Source organism: Xylocopa sonorina, chromosome 2 (genome assembly GCF_050948175.1).
Source record: "Xylocopa sonorina isolate GNS202 chromosome 2, iyXylSono1_principal, whole genome shotgun sequence".
NCBI lineage: Eukaryota > Metazoa > Arthropoda > Insecta > Hymenoptera > Apidae > Xylocopa > Xylocopa sonorina.
The window spans coordinates 14,196,400-14,215,591 of NC_135194.1; the positions used below are offsets into that span (position 1 = coordinate 14,196,400).

The 19,192-nt window shown below is 49.9% G+C and overlaps 2 protein-coding genes across 2 annotated transcripts; one reads left to right on the forward strand and one right to left on the reverse strand.

Annotated features, from left to right (window-relative positions):
* Window positions 1–456: 456 nt before the first annotated feature.
* Window positions 457–15,897, forward strand: Cubn (Cubilin). The gene is made up of 52 exons (XM_076910611.1): window positions 457–616; window positions 734–863; window positions 936–1,121; window positions 1,190–1,231; window positions 1,308–1,448; window positions 1,527–1,630; window positions 1,726–1,873; window positions 1,958–2,200; window positions 2,263–2,578; window positions 2,652–2,974; window positions 3,052–3,408; window positions 3,476–3,629; window positions 3,716–3,900; window positions 3,974–4,511; window positions 4,598–4,823; window positions 4,961–5,278; window positions 5,364–5,524; window positions 5,590–5,922; window positions 5,993–6,486; window positions 6,566–6,958; window positions 7,033–7,306; window positions 7,394–7,645; window positions 7,717–8,228; window positions 8,301–8,502; window positions 8,565–8,936; window positions 9,017–9,225; window positions 9,289–9,440; window positions 9,520–9,708; window positions 9,767–9,948; window positions 10,033–10,257; window positions 10,318–10,464; window positions 10,560–10,635; window positions 10,712–10,808; window positions 10,890–11,049; window positions 11,136–11,372; window positions 11,464–11,537; window positions 11,600–11,829; window positions 11,896–12,096; window positions 12,164–12,299; window positions 12,503–12,836; window positions 12,904–13,089; window positions 13,176–13,332; window positions 13,391–13,568; window positions 13,651–13,887; window positions 13,955–14,120; window positions 14,196–14,419; window positions 14,498–14,563; window positions 14,649–14,713; window positions 14,803–15,049; window positions 15,135–15,291; window positions 15,451–15,701; window positions 15,784–15,897. The coding sequence occupies exons 1-52, from the start codon at window positions 549–551 to the stop codon at window positions 15,895–15,897; spliced, it is 11,169 nt and encodes a 3,722-aa protein (XP_076766726.1). The 5' UTR covers window positions 457–548.
* A 185-nt stretch (window positions 15,898–16,082) lies between these two features.
* On the reverse strand, window positions 16,083–17,748 carry LOC143433302 (uncharacterized). Its single transcript, XM_076910600.1, has 3 exons — window positions 17,423–17,748; window positions 17,192–17,323; window positions 16,083–17,007 (listed from the first exon to the last, which is right to left on the reverse strand). Exons 1-3 carry the CDS (start codon window positions 17,425–17,427, stop codon window positions 16,281–16,283), a joined length of 864 nt encoding a protein of 287 aa, XP_076766715.1. The 5' UTR covers window positions 17,428–17,748; the 3' UTR covers window positions 16,083–16,280.
* Between the last annotated feature and the right edge of the window lie 1,444 nt (window positions 17,749–19,192).

Below are 19,192 nucleotides of genomic sequence, written 5' to 3' on the forward strand. Positions count from 1 at the left end.
CACCTTCGACGCCCACTTGCCTTCTTGCCGCTGAATTTCGAATCGCACGGAACACTCTAATTAAATCATTAAATACCACGTATAATAAATTATTGAATATCGCGAACTTTCTCGTTTGCAACATATTATGTAATCGTGAAAATTGTATAAATCGCAATAATTGATAATCGATCGTATTTCCTTCTCAATGCGAGCTTAACTTAGCGTTTTAAAATAAGAAAGATTCTGTATTGAAATGCGATAAAGAATATAAGAGTACGTCGAAATAAATGTTGAAGAGTTCAGACGATTCTTTCTAGGATATTCTTTACTAGGAAAACATTGGTTACCGATGACACTAGCTTGTCGCAATAAACGTGTAACCGATACTGGGTGGACTGTGATAATTGTCCACCAAATACGCCCACTTTCGATCGACGATATGTTTCGTTTCTGATCATTCGATGCAGTTCGAAACGAACATTTCGATGAGAAGGATCTCGCGCAGCGTCCGACAGGAGATGCTGTAACAAAGTTCGACCGAGCACGCTTCAAATCGTAGCGTCGACATGGGTGCGAGGGCTCAATGGTTCCTGTTGACTTGCTTGGGATTCTGCGCGGCGTGGATGGACGACAGGTTTGGAGAACGCAATTTCCGGCAGATCTGATCACTCGGCGAAAAAAAAGAGAGAAAGAACTTAGAAACTTTTTGACCGCGCAAAGTTGCATAAAAGTAATTTTTAACACTTTCCAGACCCGTGCTGGAGTCCCGTGACGGAAATCTGTTCATTTCCGCCGCAAAGGACAGGAACATCACCCTGAAGGTCCTCGGGGATGGCTACGTGAACGTGAACAAAATTAATTTGCTACACGTTGCTACAGCGGTACTGGAAGCGTTTTTCCAATATATTACAGGAGCGATTCTCTCGTTGACGATGTGGTTGGTTTCCTTTTAGGCGGAAAGCGCGACGCGTTTGATCGAGAGATGGAAAACCGGATATCTGGCCGAGGTAGAGTCGAATGTGCAGCGATTGACTCAAATCGTGGAGGGACCAGATGGTTTGGAGAAAAGGATAAATATGATGAGAGGATTTGGAGACGGCAATACCACGTTACCACCTGGTATATGGTCGAGAAATGACGTAGGTATCCTTGAAACAAGATTTCACCCGAGAAATTCATGTTTCGCTGATTCGCTTATTGCTTACAGTCCACAATGATGAGTTTCAAAATTCGCATGCTCAACCAGCGGGTACGTATAGGAGTATCTATCGATAAAGTATCATACTTCACGCGTCTCTGTAACGAACACGAGGAATTCCTTTTAGGTGCGGCGAGTGGAAGAAAAAGTGAAATCGATCGAACTGAAACTGACGTATAACGAGTGCCTCAGCAATCCCTGTTTGAACGGTGGCACGTGTCAGGATCTTTACGAAGGGTATCAGTGTCACTGTCCATCGAATTGGGAAGTAAGTTGTCCAATACGGAGTAAGTTAATCATCGTTCCTCCGCATCGTTATCGATGCCTAATTTTCGTGACTATACAGGGACCAAATTGCGTGGTGGACGTAAATGAATGCGTTCGATTGCTAGGAACGGACCTTGGATGTCAGAACGGGGCCACTTGCCACAATCTCCCAGGATCCTACAGGTACCTCGACAACTTTATCCTTCTAACTAATCTGCTAATCGAAGAACACTGTTTCGCAATCATTCGCGATTACTAATTCCACTTCGACCCTTCAGGTGCGATTGCGCCCCGGGATGGTTCGGCCTTCACTGCACAGCGAAGACTTCCGTGTGCAACACTGAAAGTTCGAACGAACTGTGCGGGCACGGTGTCTGCGTGCCGAAAGTTGGTTCGCCGCTCGGTTACACCTGCATTTGCGACCAAGTATTTATCGCTGACTATCTGACGCGTCTCTCTGTCGACCAACTAGTCCCAGGTAATTGACGCGAATATATTCGGTTCGTTTAGGGGTGGCAGGCGGATGGCACGAATCCAGCCTGCATCAAGGACGTGGATGAATGCGCCGGAAATCACCGACCGTGTTCCGTGAATCCTTGGGTCGAGTGTCGAAATGCTCCGGGCACGTTCTTCTGCGACTCCTGCCCTCGCGGTTACACCGGAAACGGTTACTACTGCACCGACATTGACGAGTGCCAGGAGAACAACGGAGGGTGCAGCACGTCCCCCAGGGTTCAGTGCATCAACACAATGGTAATAGGAGAAAGTCCGCGCGTGTCATAAGATAGTTGGATCTAGACAGGATTGGTTAACAGGGCTCGAGCACGTGCGGCACCTGTCCCACGGGCTACCGCGGCGACGGTGTGACATGCACCTACGTCGGTAGCTGCGCGATCAACAACGGGGGTTGTCATCCATTAGCCACGTGCGTCGAGAATCCAGGTCTCACGAGCGCCTACGTAATCTGTCGTTGTCCACTTGGTATGGTGGGCCTCGGGACCGGACCGAACGGTTGTCGACCGTCAACCCTACCGTCTGTTACTTCACCCTGCTCCCGTAATCCCTGTGTGCACGGCAGATGCGTCGTCGTGGAGAACGGCTACGAATGCTTGTGCAATTCTGGATACACCGGTGCGAGTCATTTTCCGTTTAATCGTCCCGATACCATTTCGAACGATATACCAAACGTCGCCAATTATTTCAGGCGCTACGTGTAACATAAAAACGGATCCGTGCGTTCCGAATCCCTGCAAGAACAACGGCGTCTGTTTGATATCCAACGGCGCGATAACCTGCGATTGCCCGACGTCCCATACGGGGAGCAGATGCGAGACGCTGCGGCAAACCTGCGGGGGTGTGTCCCGGAATCCCGTGGGCCACCTAAAGTTCCCAAGCGGCGGGAACGTTTATCAGCACGGGCTAAGCTGCGCCTGGGTTCTGGTCACCAACAGCTCGCTCGTGTTAAACGTAACGTTCACCAGTTTCAATCTGGAGGAATCGACCGACTGCAAATACGACTTTCTACAGGTGGGCACAGGCGAGCGGGTCCGCGGCGAGTGTCGCGTGTATCATTGATCGTGGCTACGTTAACAACGCGTTTTCAGATACACGACGGCCGCAACGCGGGCAGTCAGATGATCGGCAGATTCTGCGGGAAAACTTTACCCCACGGGAACGGGAATATCGTATCCTCCCACAACTCTCTGTACTTCTGGTTTCATTCAGATAACAGCATATCTCATGACGGGTTCATGTTTCGATGGAACAGCACCACACCGGTTTGCGGCGGCACGCTGAGGGACGATTACGGGACGATCAGCTCGCCCGGATCACCGGGCAGGTATCCACCGAACAGAGATTGCTATTGGCAGATCAGCGTTAAACCATCCAAGAGGATACAGATCCATTTCGGGCAATTGATGCTCGAGGAACATCCAACGTGCGAGGCGGACTTCCTCGAGGTAAATACACGCGGGTAACGCTGATTCGAACCAGCTACAATTTCTCTTGTTATCTCATTTTCCGCAGATCACCACTATACACAACAAACGATTGGGACTTTATTGTAATCACAGTCATCCAGCGCCTCTGATCGTACCCTCCTCGCAAGCGATCATCTATTTCCATTCCGACAGCGCTGGCCAAGATGCCGGCTTTCAGATCCATTACTCCGCCATCGAAGGTGATGAAAATTCACGGAACGCTTCGAACCAGTTCGAATTCTTTGGCTACTCGAATAATTCTACAAACCGTGCGATGAACTTTCAGGCAGACCCGGTTGTAACGGCGTGTACACGTCTACAGCGGACACTATCACCAGCCCACCGAACATTGCCAATCTCAAGGACATAGAGTGCGAGTGGAAGATTCAGATTCCCCTTGGCGAGCGTATAGAGATTACTTGGTCTAAATTCGAGTTAAAAGACAGGAAATGTGACAACGAACGCGTCGAGGTATTCCGTTTCTGACACTCCGATCTCGACTCTCGCGAGTACCGATCTTTCTAACTATCCGTCCCTCCGTCAGGTGTACGACGGCGAGACCAGCGAGTCGCCTCTGATCGGACGGTACTGCGGCAACACGATCCCACCTACGATCGTGTCGAAGTCGAACGTGGTGCTGATCATCTTCAACTCCAGGTTGTATCAAAAGGGCTCGTTCTCTCTCTCGTACACGATCATGTGCGGCGGCGTGTACACCGAGGAAACGGGGCTCATTCAGTCGCCGATGTACCCTCAGCTGGAGGAGCATACCAGTTTGCACTGCACGTACAAGATCAAGCAGCCGCCCAGCAAGAGAATCATGCTAAGGATCCTGGACGTGCACATCGTGAACACGTTGAAATATAATTTGTTGCTGAGCCAATGCTACGAGGAGAACCTGCGCGTGTACGACGGCGCCAACAAGAACGCCACGCGTCTCGCTAATCTCTGCGGCCAGAACCGCGTCACTGAGACGGACTTGGTCACCTATTACTCGACGCACAACTTCATGTTGCTCGAGTTCAACTTGGACAACCTTAGTCGAGGACGGTTCTCGGCTAATTACACGACAATCGCGAACAGTAAGTAGAAGTTGGAAGCGAGGGAACGAAGGCGAGTGGGTAAAAGAGACGAGTTCCCCTTCTTTAACGAGCGATCTGTTCGAAAGGGTGCGGAGGAATCTACACGGACTTGGCCGGATCGATTCAAACCAACTCCGAGAACGGATACTACGCCAACAACGAGCATTGCATCTGGACGATACAAGCTCCAATAGGATACGTGGTGCAGCTGAATTGGTTGTCTTTCCAGTTGGAACAGAACCTTTACTGTCGGACCGACTACGTCAAGGTTTACGAAAATTACAAGTTACCCGACCAAGATGTAATAGGAACGTACGTACGAGGAGTCTTGCCTTAAATGAAACGTCTGACTATACCAGCGATCGTTACTCTCGCATTCGTTCATTTATTACACTTTACAAGTGTTCGATATTGGAAGCGGTGCGAATACCAAAGGTTAACTGTTACAGTTTCTGCGGCTCGAAAATACCGCCGATGTTGATGACACAGAAGAACTCGATGACACTGGTCTTCAATTCTGACTCGACGGTAACTCACGAAGGATTCGCGGCTACTTACATCCTCATCAACGCTACGAAGATCTGCGGTGGCCATTTCGTTAAACCGAGCGGAGTGATCCAGTCACCGAACTATCCTCAACGTTACCCGAGTCGAAAGGAGTGCACCTGGACTATCCAAGCGCCGAATAAACGGAGGATTGTTCTAAACGTAACGCATTTCGAACTCGAGCGGCACACTAATTGTTTCTTCGACTACTTAGAGATCAGGTAAAAGAAGAACCTTCCGCCTCTCTCTCGAGAGAGAAATGTCTCTCAAGATCGTGTACGCTGTATTCGATTGATATTTGTTTAGAAACGGTGGCTACGGGACTTCCCCGTTGATCGGCAAATTCTGTGGAACAAACATCCCCACGGAGATCATAAGTCAGACGAATCAATTGTACTTGAAATTCTCGTCCGACTCGACGAGATCGTTCTCAGGCTTCTCGATAGACTGGGACAGTACAACGACAGGTAGAATCGACTGACCTAAACTGGCCGTAGAGTCGCTCTTACCTCGATCATTGTGGATGTTCTAGGTTGCGGCGGGGTTTTGACCACCGCCCATGGCGATATCATGTCGCCGAATTATCCGCACGACTACTCGCACTTGGAGGACTGCACTTGGAAGATCGCGGTGGCCGCTGGCAATTTGGTGCGGCTGCTAATAGTCGATCTGCAGCTGGAAAATTCCCATAACTGTAGATTCGACTACATCGAGATAACCGACGGGCCTAATCGGATGAACAGTCAGACGTACTGCAACGCGCCGTATCCGAAAGTGATCGTGTCCAAGACGAATATAATGAACATTCGATTCCGCAGCGACTACACGACTTTCGCGCGTGGCTTCCACCTGACGTACGAAACACGTGAGTCGATGATCGCTAAGCGAAGCTTTATCCACCGTTCTCTAAACGAAACGAACGTTCCCCTTTACAGTTTGCGTGAACAAGATCCAGGGTTTCAACGGCGTGATAGAATCACCGAATTTCCCGGCCAACTACGAGCACAACCTGAACTGCAGCTGGACGATCGACGCCCCGATGGGCAACAAGATCAATCTGACGTTCTCCCATTTCGACCTCGAGGGGACGGGCATCGAGAACGAGTGCAAGTACGATTATCTGGAGGTGCTGGAGAGCGAGGACGATTCGGATAGGAAACAGCTCGCGAAGCTCTGCAGTTCCACCGGCCTACCGTCCAAGATCCACTCCACGGATCACAGAGTGATCGTCAACTTCGTCACCGATTCTTTGCTCGCCTTCAGAGGCTTCCGGTTGGAGTGGATAGTCGACGGTTGCGGCGGACGACTCACCAGACCTTTCGACACGTTCACGTCACCCGGTTATCCGTCCCCCTATCCGTCGAATATCGATTGCCACTGGCTGATAGAAGTCGATTACATGCACAGCATCGAGTTGACTCTTCACGAAGTTGGTATCCGTTAGATGAACGTTTCTCGATGGAACGAGAACGATTACGGGCAACGTGCGTTTTTAATTCTGTTCCCAGATAAACACCGAGAGGCAGAAGGGTTGCATCTTCGACAGGCTGCAGATTTACGGCGGGGAGAACGACGAGGCGCCATTGCTGGTCGAACTCTGTTACTCGCCGAAGCCAGTGGTCTACACCAGCTTTGGGAACAAAATGTTCCTCAGGTTCCACTCCGACTCGGGGTACGCGGCGACCGGATTCAACGCCAGCTACAAAATGGTCCCCCTCACTTGCGGCGGGAAGTACACCGCCGATACGGGAGTGATATTCTCTGCCAATTACCCAAAGAATTATCCGAACAAGCAGAACTGCGAATGGCTGCTGCAGGTGGACCAGCATTACGTTGTTAACATCACCTTCTTGGACTTCGATCTCGAGGATACGAGGCAATGCACCGACGACTACGTTCGCGTACGTGAATTTCTCTCTTTCTTTTATCACCGTCTCGTACTTTACCAACTCGATATTCCCCGATACCTGCACAGATATACGACGGGCCAACGAGAGACTCGCCGTTGTTGGGCAGCCACTGTCGAAACCAGCTACCACCCTCCTACGTGTCGACCAGCAACGAGATGCTGATCGTGATGAGGACGGACAGCGCGCTGTCAGCGAAAGGATTCAAAGCGAAATACTCGAAAGCTTGCGGTGCTCGCATCATCGTGGAGGATCCAGGGTTCCTCGCTCCATCCGTAGGTTACAGTGGCGACTCGTTCGAAAGCACGAATTGCACGTGGATATTGATTGCCAAGGATCCAGGTCAGATTACCTTCACGTTCGACGACTCGTTGAGTCGAACAGCTACGATTTCAACTAATTATTGATCGTTTCGTTTGCGAAAAATAGCCGATCACGTGACCATCACGTTCACGCAATTGGTGACGGATCTCGAAACTTACGTATGGACGGACAATTGCTTGTGGAACTACGTGCAGGTCTTCGAGGGTGAAGGCTTGAACGGTCCGATCCGAGGCAAATGGTGCGATAACGTTGTACCTTTGCCGGTGACCAGCAACGGGAACGCGCTCACCGTGCACTTGTACTCCGACGAAGACTACCTCGGACACTTTGCTCTCACGTACACTACGTTGAACTCAGGTACGCGATGAATTTCTATCGACTTCGACGAGGTGCACGGAACGTTGAACTCTGTCCGTTGTGCATCGCAGCGTGCGGCGGTACGTACAATTCGAGCGAGGGTACGATCGCCTCGCCAGGCTATCCGAACTCTTATCCTCTGAACTCTGAGTGCGTCTGGATCTTGAACACCTCGCCCGGAAGCAAGATCCAGCTGACCTTCGCCGAGTTCGAGCTGCAGCAGAGCGAGAACTGCGATCTGGATTATCTGGAGGTACGCGAGGACAACGGAGCTGGGAATCTGCTCGGCACATTCTGCGGGACCACCTTCGAAAGGGTCGAGACGTTCAAGAACCTGTGGATCAAATTCAAGAGCGACGGCGTCGACGTTGGCAAAGGATTCAAAGCCTCGTTCGAGATCGCCACGACGAACGACATCACTGGCCACGCGGGAAGGATCACGTCCCCCCTTTATCCGATCCCATACAAGCATAGGAACCCCGTCAAGTGGAGGATCACCGTGGATTTCGGATGGGTGATACGGATCCAGATCACCGATCTGTTCATTGAAAATTTCTTCACGTGGTGCTCCTCCTCTCTCACGGTGAGCTTGTCGATCGGTAAACCAGAAGCGTGGCTCTCGACCTAGCTTTAATCGCGCGCCTCGATCGTACAGGTGTACGATGGTTACGACGACGAGGCGCCAGTTCTAGCGGAGATCTGCCAAGAGACATCCGAACCCATCACGACGACCAGCAACGTCGCCTTCATCTCGTTCACGAGCAATATCCTGCGTCAAGGCAGCGTGTTCGATCTGAATTGGTTGCAGGTGCCGAGGGACGTCGACGATCCGTTCAGCGGGAACAGCGAGATCGAGCGTAAGTTCAGACGTCTGTGATATCGTTAAAACGTGAAACATCGACTTTGCATTCTGTTGCAGTGGACAACTGCACCGAGGAGATTGGTTTGATGAGCCTGCAAAACGCCAGCTACAAGTTCACCTCGCCTGGCTGGCCGAACGGCTACGATTCCGATCTTCATTGTACCTGGGTTTTCACCTCGCCGGCTGGCACCCACTTGGTGCTGAAAATACTGGCCATTGATCTAGAGGAGAGCAGCGATTGCATGTTCGACTCCATTACAGTTTATTCAGGCAACGCTCTGGTAGAATCGAACAACGCCCCTCTGCTGAACCGATTCTGCCTGTCGAACGCTACGTCGGTCCAGACGGAGGCGGACAGCGTTATGACGGTGAAGTTCAACACGGACAGGTCCGTGAACAGGACCGGCTTCAACGCGTACGTTTATCGAGGTAAATCGTCACGTTGCTCGCAAATCGTTCGAGGTTAAAATCAGGAGAGCGTATCGTTCTAATCGTTGGATGTGACGCAGAATGCGGTGGGAAGATGAGCGGACCAAACGGCGTAATAAACTTCAGCAACATAACCCAAGTGAGAGGAACGCGTATCTCGGATCCCCTGGGCGAGTTCGTTTGCGTGTGGGTCGTTGAAGTAAGGCCTGGACGAACGATAGAAGTGAAGATTACCAAAATGTCGATCGTACAAGGTCCCCAGTGGACGTGCACCAATCATTACCTGATGGTAAGCTTAGTCGATAAAAAGTACCGTCAATATTCTCGAATGCCTGATCACTTTTCCTTCTAGCTGAAGAATGGCGGCGAGGAGACGTCGCCTTTCCTTGGCGCTGGTAAATACTGCGACAACGTGATACCAGCGCCTCTTCAGACAACCGGGAACCGGCTGTACGTAAAGGTGCGCGGTATCGAATCCAATACCAGTTTCCAACTCAGTTACAGGTGATCACGATTGTTTTCCCATTCTTTGACGCGCGTCTCGCGTCAAACGCAAACTTCTGACGGTCGATGAATTATTCAGGGAAGTAGGCACGGACTGCGGAGGTGAGTTCGTGCTGTCCGACCGGCAGAAGGAGTGGGAGATCAAGACCCCGAATTACCCGAACATCCCGCATCCGTACTCCGAGTGCACGTGGACCGTGCTGGCGCCCAACAGAGAGAAGATAGCCATCGATTTCATCGAGAGATTCGATCTGAGCGACACCCCAAGGTACGTGTTCTCGGTATTAAAATGATTCGCGAACGTTAACGCGATAAATGGATTTCAGTTGCGTGAGAGAGTACGTGGAAATCAGGGACGGCGGTACGGACAGTTCGAAACTGATCGGAAGATACTGCAAGGATGTAGCGCCCAGCACGATCACCACCACCGGAAACATGTTGCACGTTCACTTCTACACGGAACTGGCCGAGCCGAAGAATGGGTTCAAAGCGAGGATATACATAGGAAGTTCGTTCTCTATCAGCCATCGTTCTTATCGATGTCGAATTTCAAAGAAAACATGTTTAACAACGCTTCTTCTGCTTCTCGCAGACGACTGCGGCGGTATTATCAGAGGTACGAACGGCACCATCACATCGCCGAATTATCCGTTCTCCGCCGCGAAGAATCTGACCTGCGAATGGCAGGTGATCGCTCCGCCCTATCACTCGTTGGAATTTAGTTTCCTGGACATACACTTGCCCGGGTTCCGGCGATGCAGGAGCTCCGGTTACGTGCGGATCTCCGAAAAGCTGCAGAACCACGGTTTCGACGAGGGTAAGCCGCGTTATTTCCTCTCTCGAATCGGTATATTTCGTTGATCGTTTCCTTATCCAGTTAACAGCCTTGGAACCTTCTGCGGCTTCGAGCTACCCGACACCACTTATACAGCGTCGAACGAGGCTATCGTCACCTTCCAGAGCGACACACTGGAGTTCATGACTTACAGAGGATTCAACGTGAGATACGTCGCGAGTAAAGACAGTAAGCGTCGATTAATTTGTGTACACGTTTCGATCGATTAAGAAGCTGGTAAAAAGCTTCGCGGCGGAAGTAATAGTTAACGATGTCTGTTGAAGCTTGCGGAGGTGATTACACCGCGATGTCAGGCACGATCAAGTCCTACGGGTATCCCAACGTTGCAGCGCATTCAGGGTAGATTATTACGAGTTCGAATTAAACCAAATCCCCAATAGCTTTGTACACACACACACGCGTGATGTATTTTCAGATACTGTGTCTGGAGGATCACGTTGCCGAAGTCGTTCCACGTGGTCGTCGAAATACAAGACATAGACACTATAAACGACATGGCTCATTCTATAGAGGTAAGTCTCAACGGCACCCTAAACGATCTTCTCAACCGCGCAACGTTTTTTCACACCCCTCTGCCATATTTTCTATTGCAGTTCTTCAACGATTTCCACTTCCTATCTAGGATCAAGATAGTATATCAGAACTCGACCGTGAGGCACCTATTCAGCTCCGGTAACACCATGATGATCGATTATCAATCGGCGATAGGACATCGTGGCTTTAAATTACGTTACCACTCGCGTGCACCGGCTCGTACGTTCGCTTGTCGATTTTCTTTCCCGCAGATTAGCGACTGGCTAAACGCAGCTCCACCGTGAACTTGACAATGAAATTTTCAGCCTGCGGCGGAGTACTGCGGAACGTTAAAGGCAGCGTGAGAGCGCCAACGGCTCCACCGTTCAACGAGTCCTCCTTTTATTGCGTGTGGAGCGTGGAAGCACCGCAGATTAGTCTAGCGTCTAATGAAACCGTCACTGGATTAACGTTGACGATAGCGGTAACCGGGCTGGTCAGCCGAAGATCGGCTTCGATCACTTCGAATGTTTGCTTCACCACTCAGTACATCTCGATCACTGGTAATTTTAATTTTAATTGACACGCCTCCAACGTCTACGATTTAAACCGCCTCGAGCAACGAGACTAAACGAACTTTCTCTCTCGATCAAGACGTCGGCATGATCTGTGGAAACTTCTCGGAACCGGTATACCTGAGGAGCCCGCTGCTCGTTAACGAGCTGATCGTAAGTAAGCTGGTGGGCTTAAACGCGATTCTCCAGGTGACCTGAGTCTTCGAAATTTGTAGATAATGAACAAAACGAACGGGTCGCCGATGAACTTCAGCCTCGATTACGAATGGCAACCTTGCGGTGGCGTACTCACGGGACCGTCGCACGTCGTCAGAGCGCCCAAGAACATATCTTTCCCTATCAGTTGCGCCTGGAAGGTGAAGTATCCACAAATCACCGATGTGATCAGGCTCCGCTTCAACAGGCTGCATTTAGGCAGCTGCGATAAGAACTACATAACCATCAGGTAATTACGATCGAGCGGATGGCGCGAGTTAAAGCGTGGAAACGTGACGCTGAACGTTGTCCCCAGGAATGGTGGATACTACGCGCCGAATATTGGTAAGTTCTGCGGCGATCTTCAACCGCCAAACATCACCAGCTCGCACAATCTCCTGTGGATCGAGTACACGGCTTCAGAGGCGCCGGACGACTTCGAGTTCGTCATCGAATCGGTGGAGACCGGATGCGGGGGCGTTCTGCGCGGCATCAGCCGAGAGATCTCGTCGCCTAAGTAATTCAGAGATGTGATAACGCGGGACAAATGAGACGGGCGTGTACCAACACCGTGTGTTTCGCAGGTTCCCGAAGCAGTACCCGAATAACGCGGAATGCGCCTGGGAAATAACGGCGACGAACGGCTACCACGTCGGGCTGACGTTCATCGACCGTTTCAATCTGGAGACCAGCCCTAATTGCGAGAAGGATTACGTGGAGGTGCGTGAGAAATCCTCGTGCCAACGAGACTCGAACGCGTTTCCGTTACACCGCGATCGCGGTGAGGTCCATCGCGGTCGAGCGAAAATTAGCAACGGAACGCGTGTTTGAGTTTGTCGTTACTCCTTGTCTGGTAACGCGAGAAACAATAGATATAATAGAGCGTAGAGAACGCGGTGAAACGCTGTATCGTTTTAAAACAGGCCTTCAACTGGGTGCAAGACGGTCTCGAATCCTCGAAGGGATCGTGGGTCAGTCTTGGAAAAGTCTGCGGTCGTAATACGCCGGCGCCATTCAACTCGACCAGCAATCGCATGAAGGTGGTGTTCCGTTCGAACGAGGCGATCCAGGGTGACGGGTTCCACGCCGTCTGGAGCGAGAACTGCGGTGGTATATTCGAGGTGACCTCCCGTCCCAAGACGATCGCATCGCCGGCCTATCCGCATTTCTATCGAACTAATTTGTTCTGCAACTATACCCTCGTCGCGCCAGAGAAGCAGATTCTAGTGGAGTTCACAGAGTTTCAGCTGGAGAATGGTAGGCTTCGGTGCTTAACGAATTAACAGGGATGATCGTCGATCTCAGACGATGGATGAAATTGTAGGTAACAAGGACTGCAAGTACGACAACTTGACGATCGTATACGAGGACAGGTATTCGAAGGAAACGATTGTGGCGTGTGGAAGCAACAAACCGACTCCGATTAAATCGAGGGACCAGGTGGAGATCATTTTCATGACCGACAGTCACATTCAAGAACAGGGCTTCGTGTTCAAGTATTACATATCGGGTACTCCTTGCAACGAGCTTCTCGAAACGTAACCTGGCTCTCAGTCGACCATTCTTTAACGTTGTTTCTTCCTTTTTATTCGAAAGAATGCGGAGGAGTGATCACAGCCCCTGGCGAGATCAAGCCCTTGCTGCAGGGCGAGAAATACTTTGGGGACATGAACTGCGTGTGGCAAATTCGAGCACCCGCAGACAAGAACGTTGTGCTTCGCTTCGAGAGCTTCGAATTGGAGAGCAGCTACAGGTACTTTCTCTGATAAAATTGCCAATCGAGCAAGCGGTTAATGACGCGGATCTTGCAGATGTTACTACGATTACGTCAAAGTCTATAACAGCCTGGAAGAGAACGAAACTAACGTAATAGCCACACTATGCGGAGACCTGGAGCAACATTTGCCAGCCTTGCGGTCCAACTCTAGCACCATGATGGTTCAGTTTCACGCGGATTACACTCGTAACTATCGTGGCTTCGTGGCGAAGGTGAGTCTCACGATTCCGGTTCGAATCACTTTGTAGGAGTCGAAGAAGGTTGAATCATCTGACGAGTATCGAAATGTCTTAGGTCATCTTCGTGAAGAGCTCATTAGATGGATGCGGTGGCAACGTTAATTTAACCAATAGTCAGAGACAAGCGTTCAGAACGCAGAAGGAATCGACTTACGAAAGTCTGGAGGAATGTCACTGGGACGTGATCACGGATATAGGGAAGCAGATCAAGCTCACTATCGATAGCATGGACCTAAAGAACGCTACAAATAGAACTGTCGCTAACAACGAGTGCAGCGGTGACTACATCGAGGTAAACGAAGTGGACTGCGCATCTAATAATCGAAATGTCATTCGTCATTCCATTGTATCTGGTTTAGATTCGCGATGGTTTTGGGCCTTTCGCTGATCTTATCGGGAAATACTGCGGGAACCAACCACCAGCTGTGCCTATACTGTCCAGTTCGAATTCACTTTGGATACGGTTCGTCAGCGACGGCACTCTCGAAGGCGCTGGTGTCATTGGAACACTGGAAGTCGTCAATTGTAAAATCGTTTCAGCGTGGATTAATTGAACATCCGCGAGAGACGTGGTGGTTAACGATAACACGATTGTTTCAGCGCTATGCGGCATCGCTCCACTGATAGTGAACACAACGAGGCATCAATTATCATCGCCGAATTATCCGAATCGCTACGAGCCGAATGCAAAGTGTCGCTGGACGTTGAAAGCGAGCGATACGTTCGGTGCATCCGTCGACAGACTGAAGATACATTTCTTGAGCTTCGATCTGGCTGATTCGAGCAAATGCGAAACTGACTACGTTCAAATTACAGACATGTCGGTGAGTAATCGATCTGATACCTTGAATTACGTAATTACGGAGCGCCGTTAAGATTGCATCGATCTTTGCGAACTACAGGCACGAAGCTACGTCGAGACGGACGCCGAGAATCGATTGATTTGGCACGGTAATATGAACGAAATGGTAACGACAACTAATTTGCTCGCTCGAATAATTATCGATAATGTTTTGGAAAAAAACTCACGATATTCTTAATCCTACTTTGCAGGTGACGTTCGTACCAAGCGCTTCGTATAGATACTGTGGCGGCGATTTGCCTCACGATTTCTACAGGTAAGCGACCGAGCGATTTAAACCGAGATCGCGTATCGATATAACGCAACGATTCGCTTCGTTACACTCTGTCTCGCTTCCCGTTGCAGTATAAGCACCGAGATCGAGGTGACGTTCAAAGGCACCAGCACAGGTCACACAGGGTTCAAGTTCGAGTACGGCGTCGCTTCCTGCGATCGCAATTACACCAGCGAGCAGGGTCGAATCGTGCACGAGAGTATCGAGGACTGCTGGATCACTATTACGGTCCCTGCGAACAGCACGATCTCCTTGTACTTCAACCAATTCGGGCTCTACGATCCCGAGGACTGCACCAAGTCCTCCCTGAAAGCAAGTCTTCCACTTTTCTCTCGAAGCTTACGCGTCCCTTATGTTACATTCGAGAAGTACGATTCTACTTGAAATATTCGCGCAGGTGTACGACGGTGATTTCAATGGCAAATTGGTGGCGTCGTTGTGCTCTTTAGGACTACCTAGTCCCATCTTCAGCACCGGGAACAAGCTCAGTTTACATTCCTGGTCCGAATATCACAACTCGTACGACTACTATGATCTCACGTACACGTCCACAACCGCAGGTAAGAAGGTAGTACGATATACCTGTGTGTACAGTGTTTGTTTGTTATTTCTACGGCGTGTGCCGGGTAACAGGTAACGATCGTTTAGAGAAAAGCAAAACAGTCGAAGGTATCCGCGTTCTGTCGGTCAATTGGAACTTTATGAATAATAATACACAGGTCGCGGCTGCGGTGGTCGAATATTTAATTACGCGGGATCGTTCACGTCGCCTTTGTATCCGAACGAGTATCGCAAAAACGCGGAGTGTATCTGGGATATCAACGTGCCGCTTGGAATGAAGGTAGCCTTGAATTTCGTGGTGTTCGACTTGGGAAAGAAGAGCAGCTGCAACTACATGTACGACGTCGTCGAGTTCTACGACGTCACGTCAGACGGCGATGAAATTATGGCAACCAGCTACTGCGGAGGGGTAATTTCCTAGCCCTAATCGAGTCTATCGAGAGTAACCGATGATATCGTTCTCGATCGAGTTATCGTTCGCTTGTTTTCAGGATCGACCAGCGACATTCGTGTCCAGCAGCAGTAAAGTGATAGTGAAATACATCTCGTCGATGAACAACGTTGGTACCGGCTGGACGATCGAGTTTAATGCCCGAGAGGAGTAAACGCGACGCGATCTCCAAACGCGACTGAGGATGATTTAAAAAAGATATTTATTCCGGCATATTTGTATGTACATTTTTAAGGATCAACGTGGTGCATTTGTGTTAACGCGTGTCCGCGGTTAATTGTCGCGGAACGATCGCTTTATAAGTAACGCAACGTTTGTATGATTCGATGTAGATAAAGATGAGATAAATGAGGTTTAATATACAACGTGCGACATTGTTATTGGTCGATTGCTCATCGTACGAGATACGGGAGAGTTCGGGAATCGTGTTGGCCGCTGCCAGTATCGACGAGCGCTCTTCACTCCCGCGAGTTTAACTTTCTCCCTCTTTTCGCGATATCTTCGCGTCGATGACGAGCAAACGACAATGCGTGATATTTACTCTTCGTTGCAGCCATCCCCGCAATCTTCGGCCATCTCCGTGTCCTCGTTTTTGCTCGTCTTCGAACAACTTTCCGCCTTCTCGTTAGCTGCTTCCACTACCTCAACCTCGTCGACCGCCAAGTTCTCCGCTTCCGGTTCCACCTCCTCCTCTTTTGGTAACTCGCGTTTCTTCCTGTTCTTCTCCTCCTTGTTCTTCTGCGCGGTCTTCTTATCCTTCTTCGACCTTGGTTTCAGCTTCGGTTCCTCCACTTCCAATTCGACTGGTTCCTCCTCCGCCTGCTCCACAGCGGCCTCTTCTTTCTTCTGAACCTTCTTCTTCTTCTGCTCCTGTTTCTTCACCTTCTCGGACTTGGCAACATTCTTGTTCTCCTTCTGCTTCGACTCGTTCCCGACTTCCAAGCTGCCTTCCTCCTCGACTTTCTTGTCCCTCAGTTTCTTGTCCTTCGACTTCTTCGAGCTCTTCTGATGAACCTCCTGGGACTCCTGAGAGTACTTGTTCTTCTTCTTAGACTTGTCCTTGGGCGATTCGTTCTTCGATCTGCTCTTAACGTCGACGTTCTCCTTGTCCTTCAGCTTCTTGTTCTTCGACTTGTACCCTTTACCAGACTCCTCGCTCTCAGCCACGTCCTCGGTGTATCCTTCCGCGCTCTTCTCCTCGGGCTCGCTGTTCTTCCGTTTCTTCTGCACCTTCCTGTCCTCTCCGCCCTTCCATTTTCCTTCTCTGAAACAATAAAACCGATCGTCGTCACCCCAGCAACAGCGCGGCTGCTGAAAAATCTACACGAAAGCAAAGTCCATCGTGCGTGGCGAAGATAAGCCCGATCGAGTGCACAGTAATTGCGTAATTGTCGCCACGGGACGGCAATGTTCGACTATGCACGGTGTTGCACGTCCGGAAAACTCACTTCGAATACGCGACGTCTCTCTTCTTCCTCTCGCTGCCTCCCTTCGATTCCACGTCCTTGCCAGGCTTCTTCGCGAACGTCTCCGCGGCCAGCACCGTGACCAGCAGGAACAGAGTTAGCAACACCCAGATCCTAGGGAAACCAGCCACGCAATTAGACATTGACGATCAACAAACCAGGGTAACAACGTCAGAGAAACAGCACGCGTTCGAACCAAAATATTTGCCTCACCGCATGTCTGACTCGCTCTTGGATTACTTCCTCGGTCTTGATTCGAACGTACGAGTTGCGTGTGTCACTTCTCGAGATCGCGCTTCACCAACGTAAGCAAGATCCGGCACAACACTGGCTCCCGTTAGTCGACCCTCTTATATCTTATACGTGTCTCCGTTGATATCTCGATAAACACGCCTGGCTCTCGAGTCAGCGCGACTCATGGACAGTTTCCACCGGTATCGACCGCGATATCGACGCCTGATCGATCACCAATGCGAACACGAGTTCCCCCGTATCCTTCGCGGCGCGCAAAGTTCGAAGTTCGAGCATGGAGGGCTACTTCGAGGCACCGTGCCGCGCACTTGACCCAGAAATCGCGCGTCTGTTCTTCAAATAGACCTCGAGCGGTTCTTTCAACGCGTTCGCACGTTCCTCCCCCGGTGCTTCGCCTTAATTCCTTCTATTTTCCGTCTCTTTTCGCGTCGCATCGATTTCTTCGTCCCGCTGCCGCTACTATTCCACGGATGCGAACCATTTGGGTCGGCTCGTATCTAATCTCATTAGTTGACGCCGCTGACGTCAACGACCACTCAATGAAGTTTCGTATCGCGACAAACAACCGTTGATTTCGCAGGTAATTTCGAAAATCACTCGCTCCGACTCATACCATTGACGTCTTTCGCGTGGATCGAGATCGAGATACGAGGTATTATCCCCCACTGTACGATAGATCAGGGATCGACGTCACCCCTCGACGAGGGTTCCTTGCCTGCGCGTTCGAAATTCGAACACAGGATCGATCTGATCGAGGGCTCGTCGATCTACTGATTGTGGATCGCACGATGGCGCCGCTTGTTCCGCGTAACTACGCGGATAGATATTTTTGGTTAATTCTCCGCGAACTCCAGCGTGGGAGTCGATGGTGATTGGTTCAGGTTGGCTGTTTCCGCGTCATTCTTGCGAGCGAGCGAAGGACGAGCAGCTGGAAGAGGAGCGGCTTGGTCTTCGGTTTCGAATTCCTGAGAAAACTTCGCGCGGACCAGTGTTTTCCAAATTCAAATAAACTAGTCGAGCGAACGCGCGCGCGCGTTTCTCTTTTCTCGCGTGCAAAAAATCGTCGGATCTATATCGAGGGTATTTGCGTTCCCGTTTGCAAATATCGATATTTTACGACTCTCCCTGAAAATCCCCGATTAAACAGCGGGCGTTCTCGAATATTAAAAGGCGCAAACAAATGTTTTATGGGGGTTCGTAAATCTTTGCCCGACTTTTGTTTTCCCTCTCGTCATAGAAAACAAGTTGTTCGACGAGTTACTATCTGAAAAGCGGCCGTATCTATTCCTGATAAGTATCCACACAAAATAGCACGCTAATAATAATAATATATCACCTGAAACTGATAACTACGCAATCTTGCTTCTCGTCTCGGTGAGTTTTAATCACTCACGTTAGCTAGGTCGTTCGCATCTTGTGCTTATCATTTGATTATTCCTTTAGCGAAAAATGTGTTGACGTCTTACAGCCAATAATTCCGCTTATTAGTCGATTTATCTTACAATCACCTTTGGGTAATTGAACATGATGCAATCGTTCGATCGTATTGAAGAATTTCGAATTTTTAAGAAATCGTGCGTCACGGGATAGGTTTCTAGGCGTAGCAATTCAAAATACGATGATATTTTTTTTACTGAAATTATATATGTAATTATTCTTTGTTCTTATTCGTCTATGTATGTTATATATATTTATTCGTATCGATAATTCGCGTCGTGGATTTCTTGGCGA

What these genes read in the sequence shown, in the direction of transcription:
- Cubn (XM_076910611.1), top strand. Translation starts at nt 549, where the DNA reads ATGGGTGCGAGGGCTCAATGGTTCCTGTTGACTTGCTTGGGATTCTGC. An exon ending in GTGCAATTCTGGATACACCG is followed by an intron (nt 2,579 to 2,651) that starts GTGCGAGTCATT and finishes CAATTATTTCAG; the next exon opens with GCGCTACGTGTAACATAAAA. An exon ending in GCAAATACGACTTTCTACAG is followed by an intron (nt 2,975 to 3,051) that starts GTGGGCACAGGC and finishes ACGCGTTTTCAG; the next exon opens with ATACACGACGGCCGCAACGC.
- LOC143433302 (XM_076910600.1), bottom strand. An exon ending in AGAGACGTCGCGTATTCGAA is followed by an intron (nt 17,008 to 17,191) that starts GTGAGTTTTCCG and finishes TTATTGTTTCAG; the next exon opens with AGAAGGAAAATGGAAGGGCG.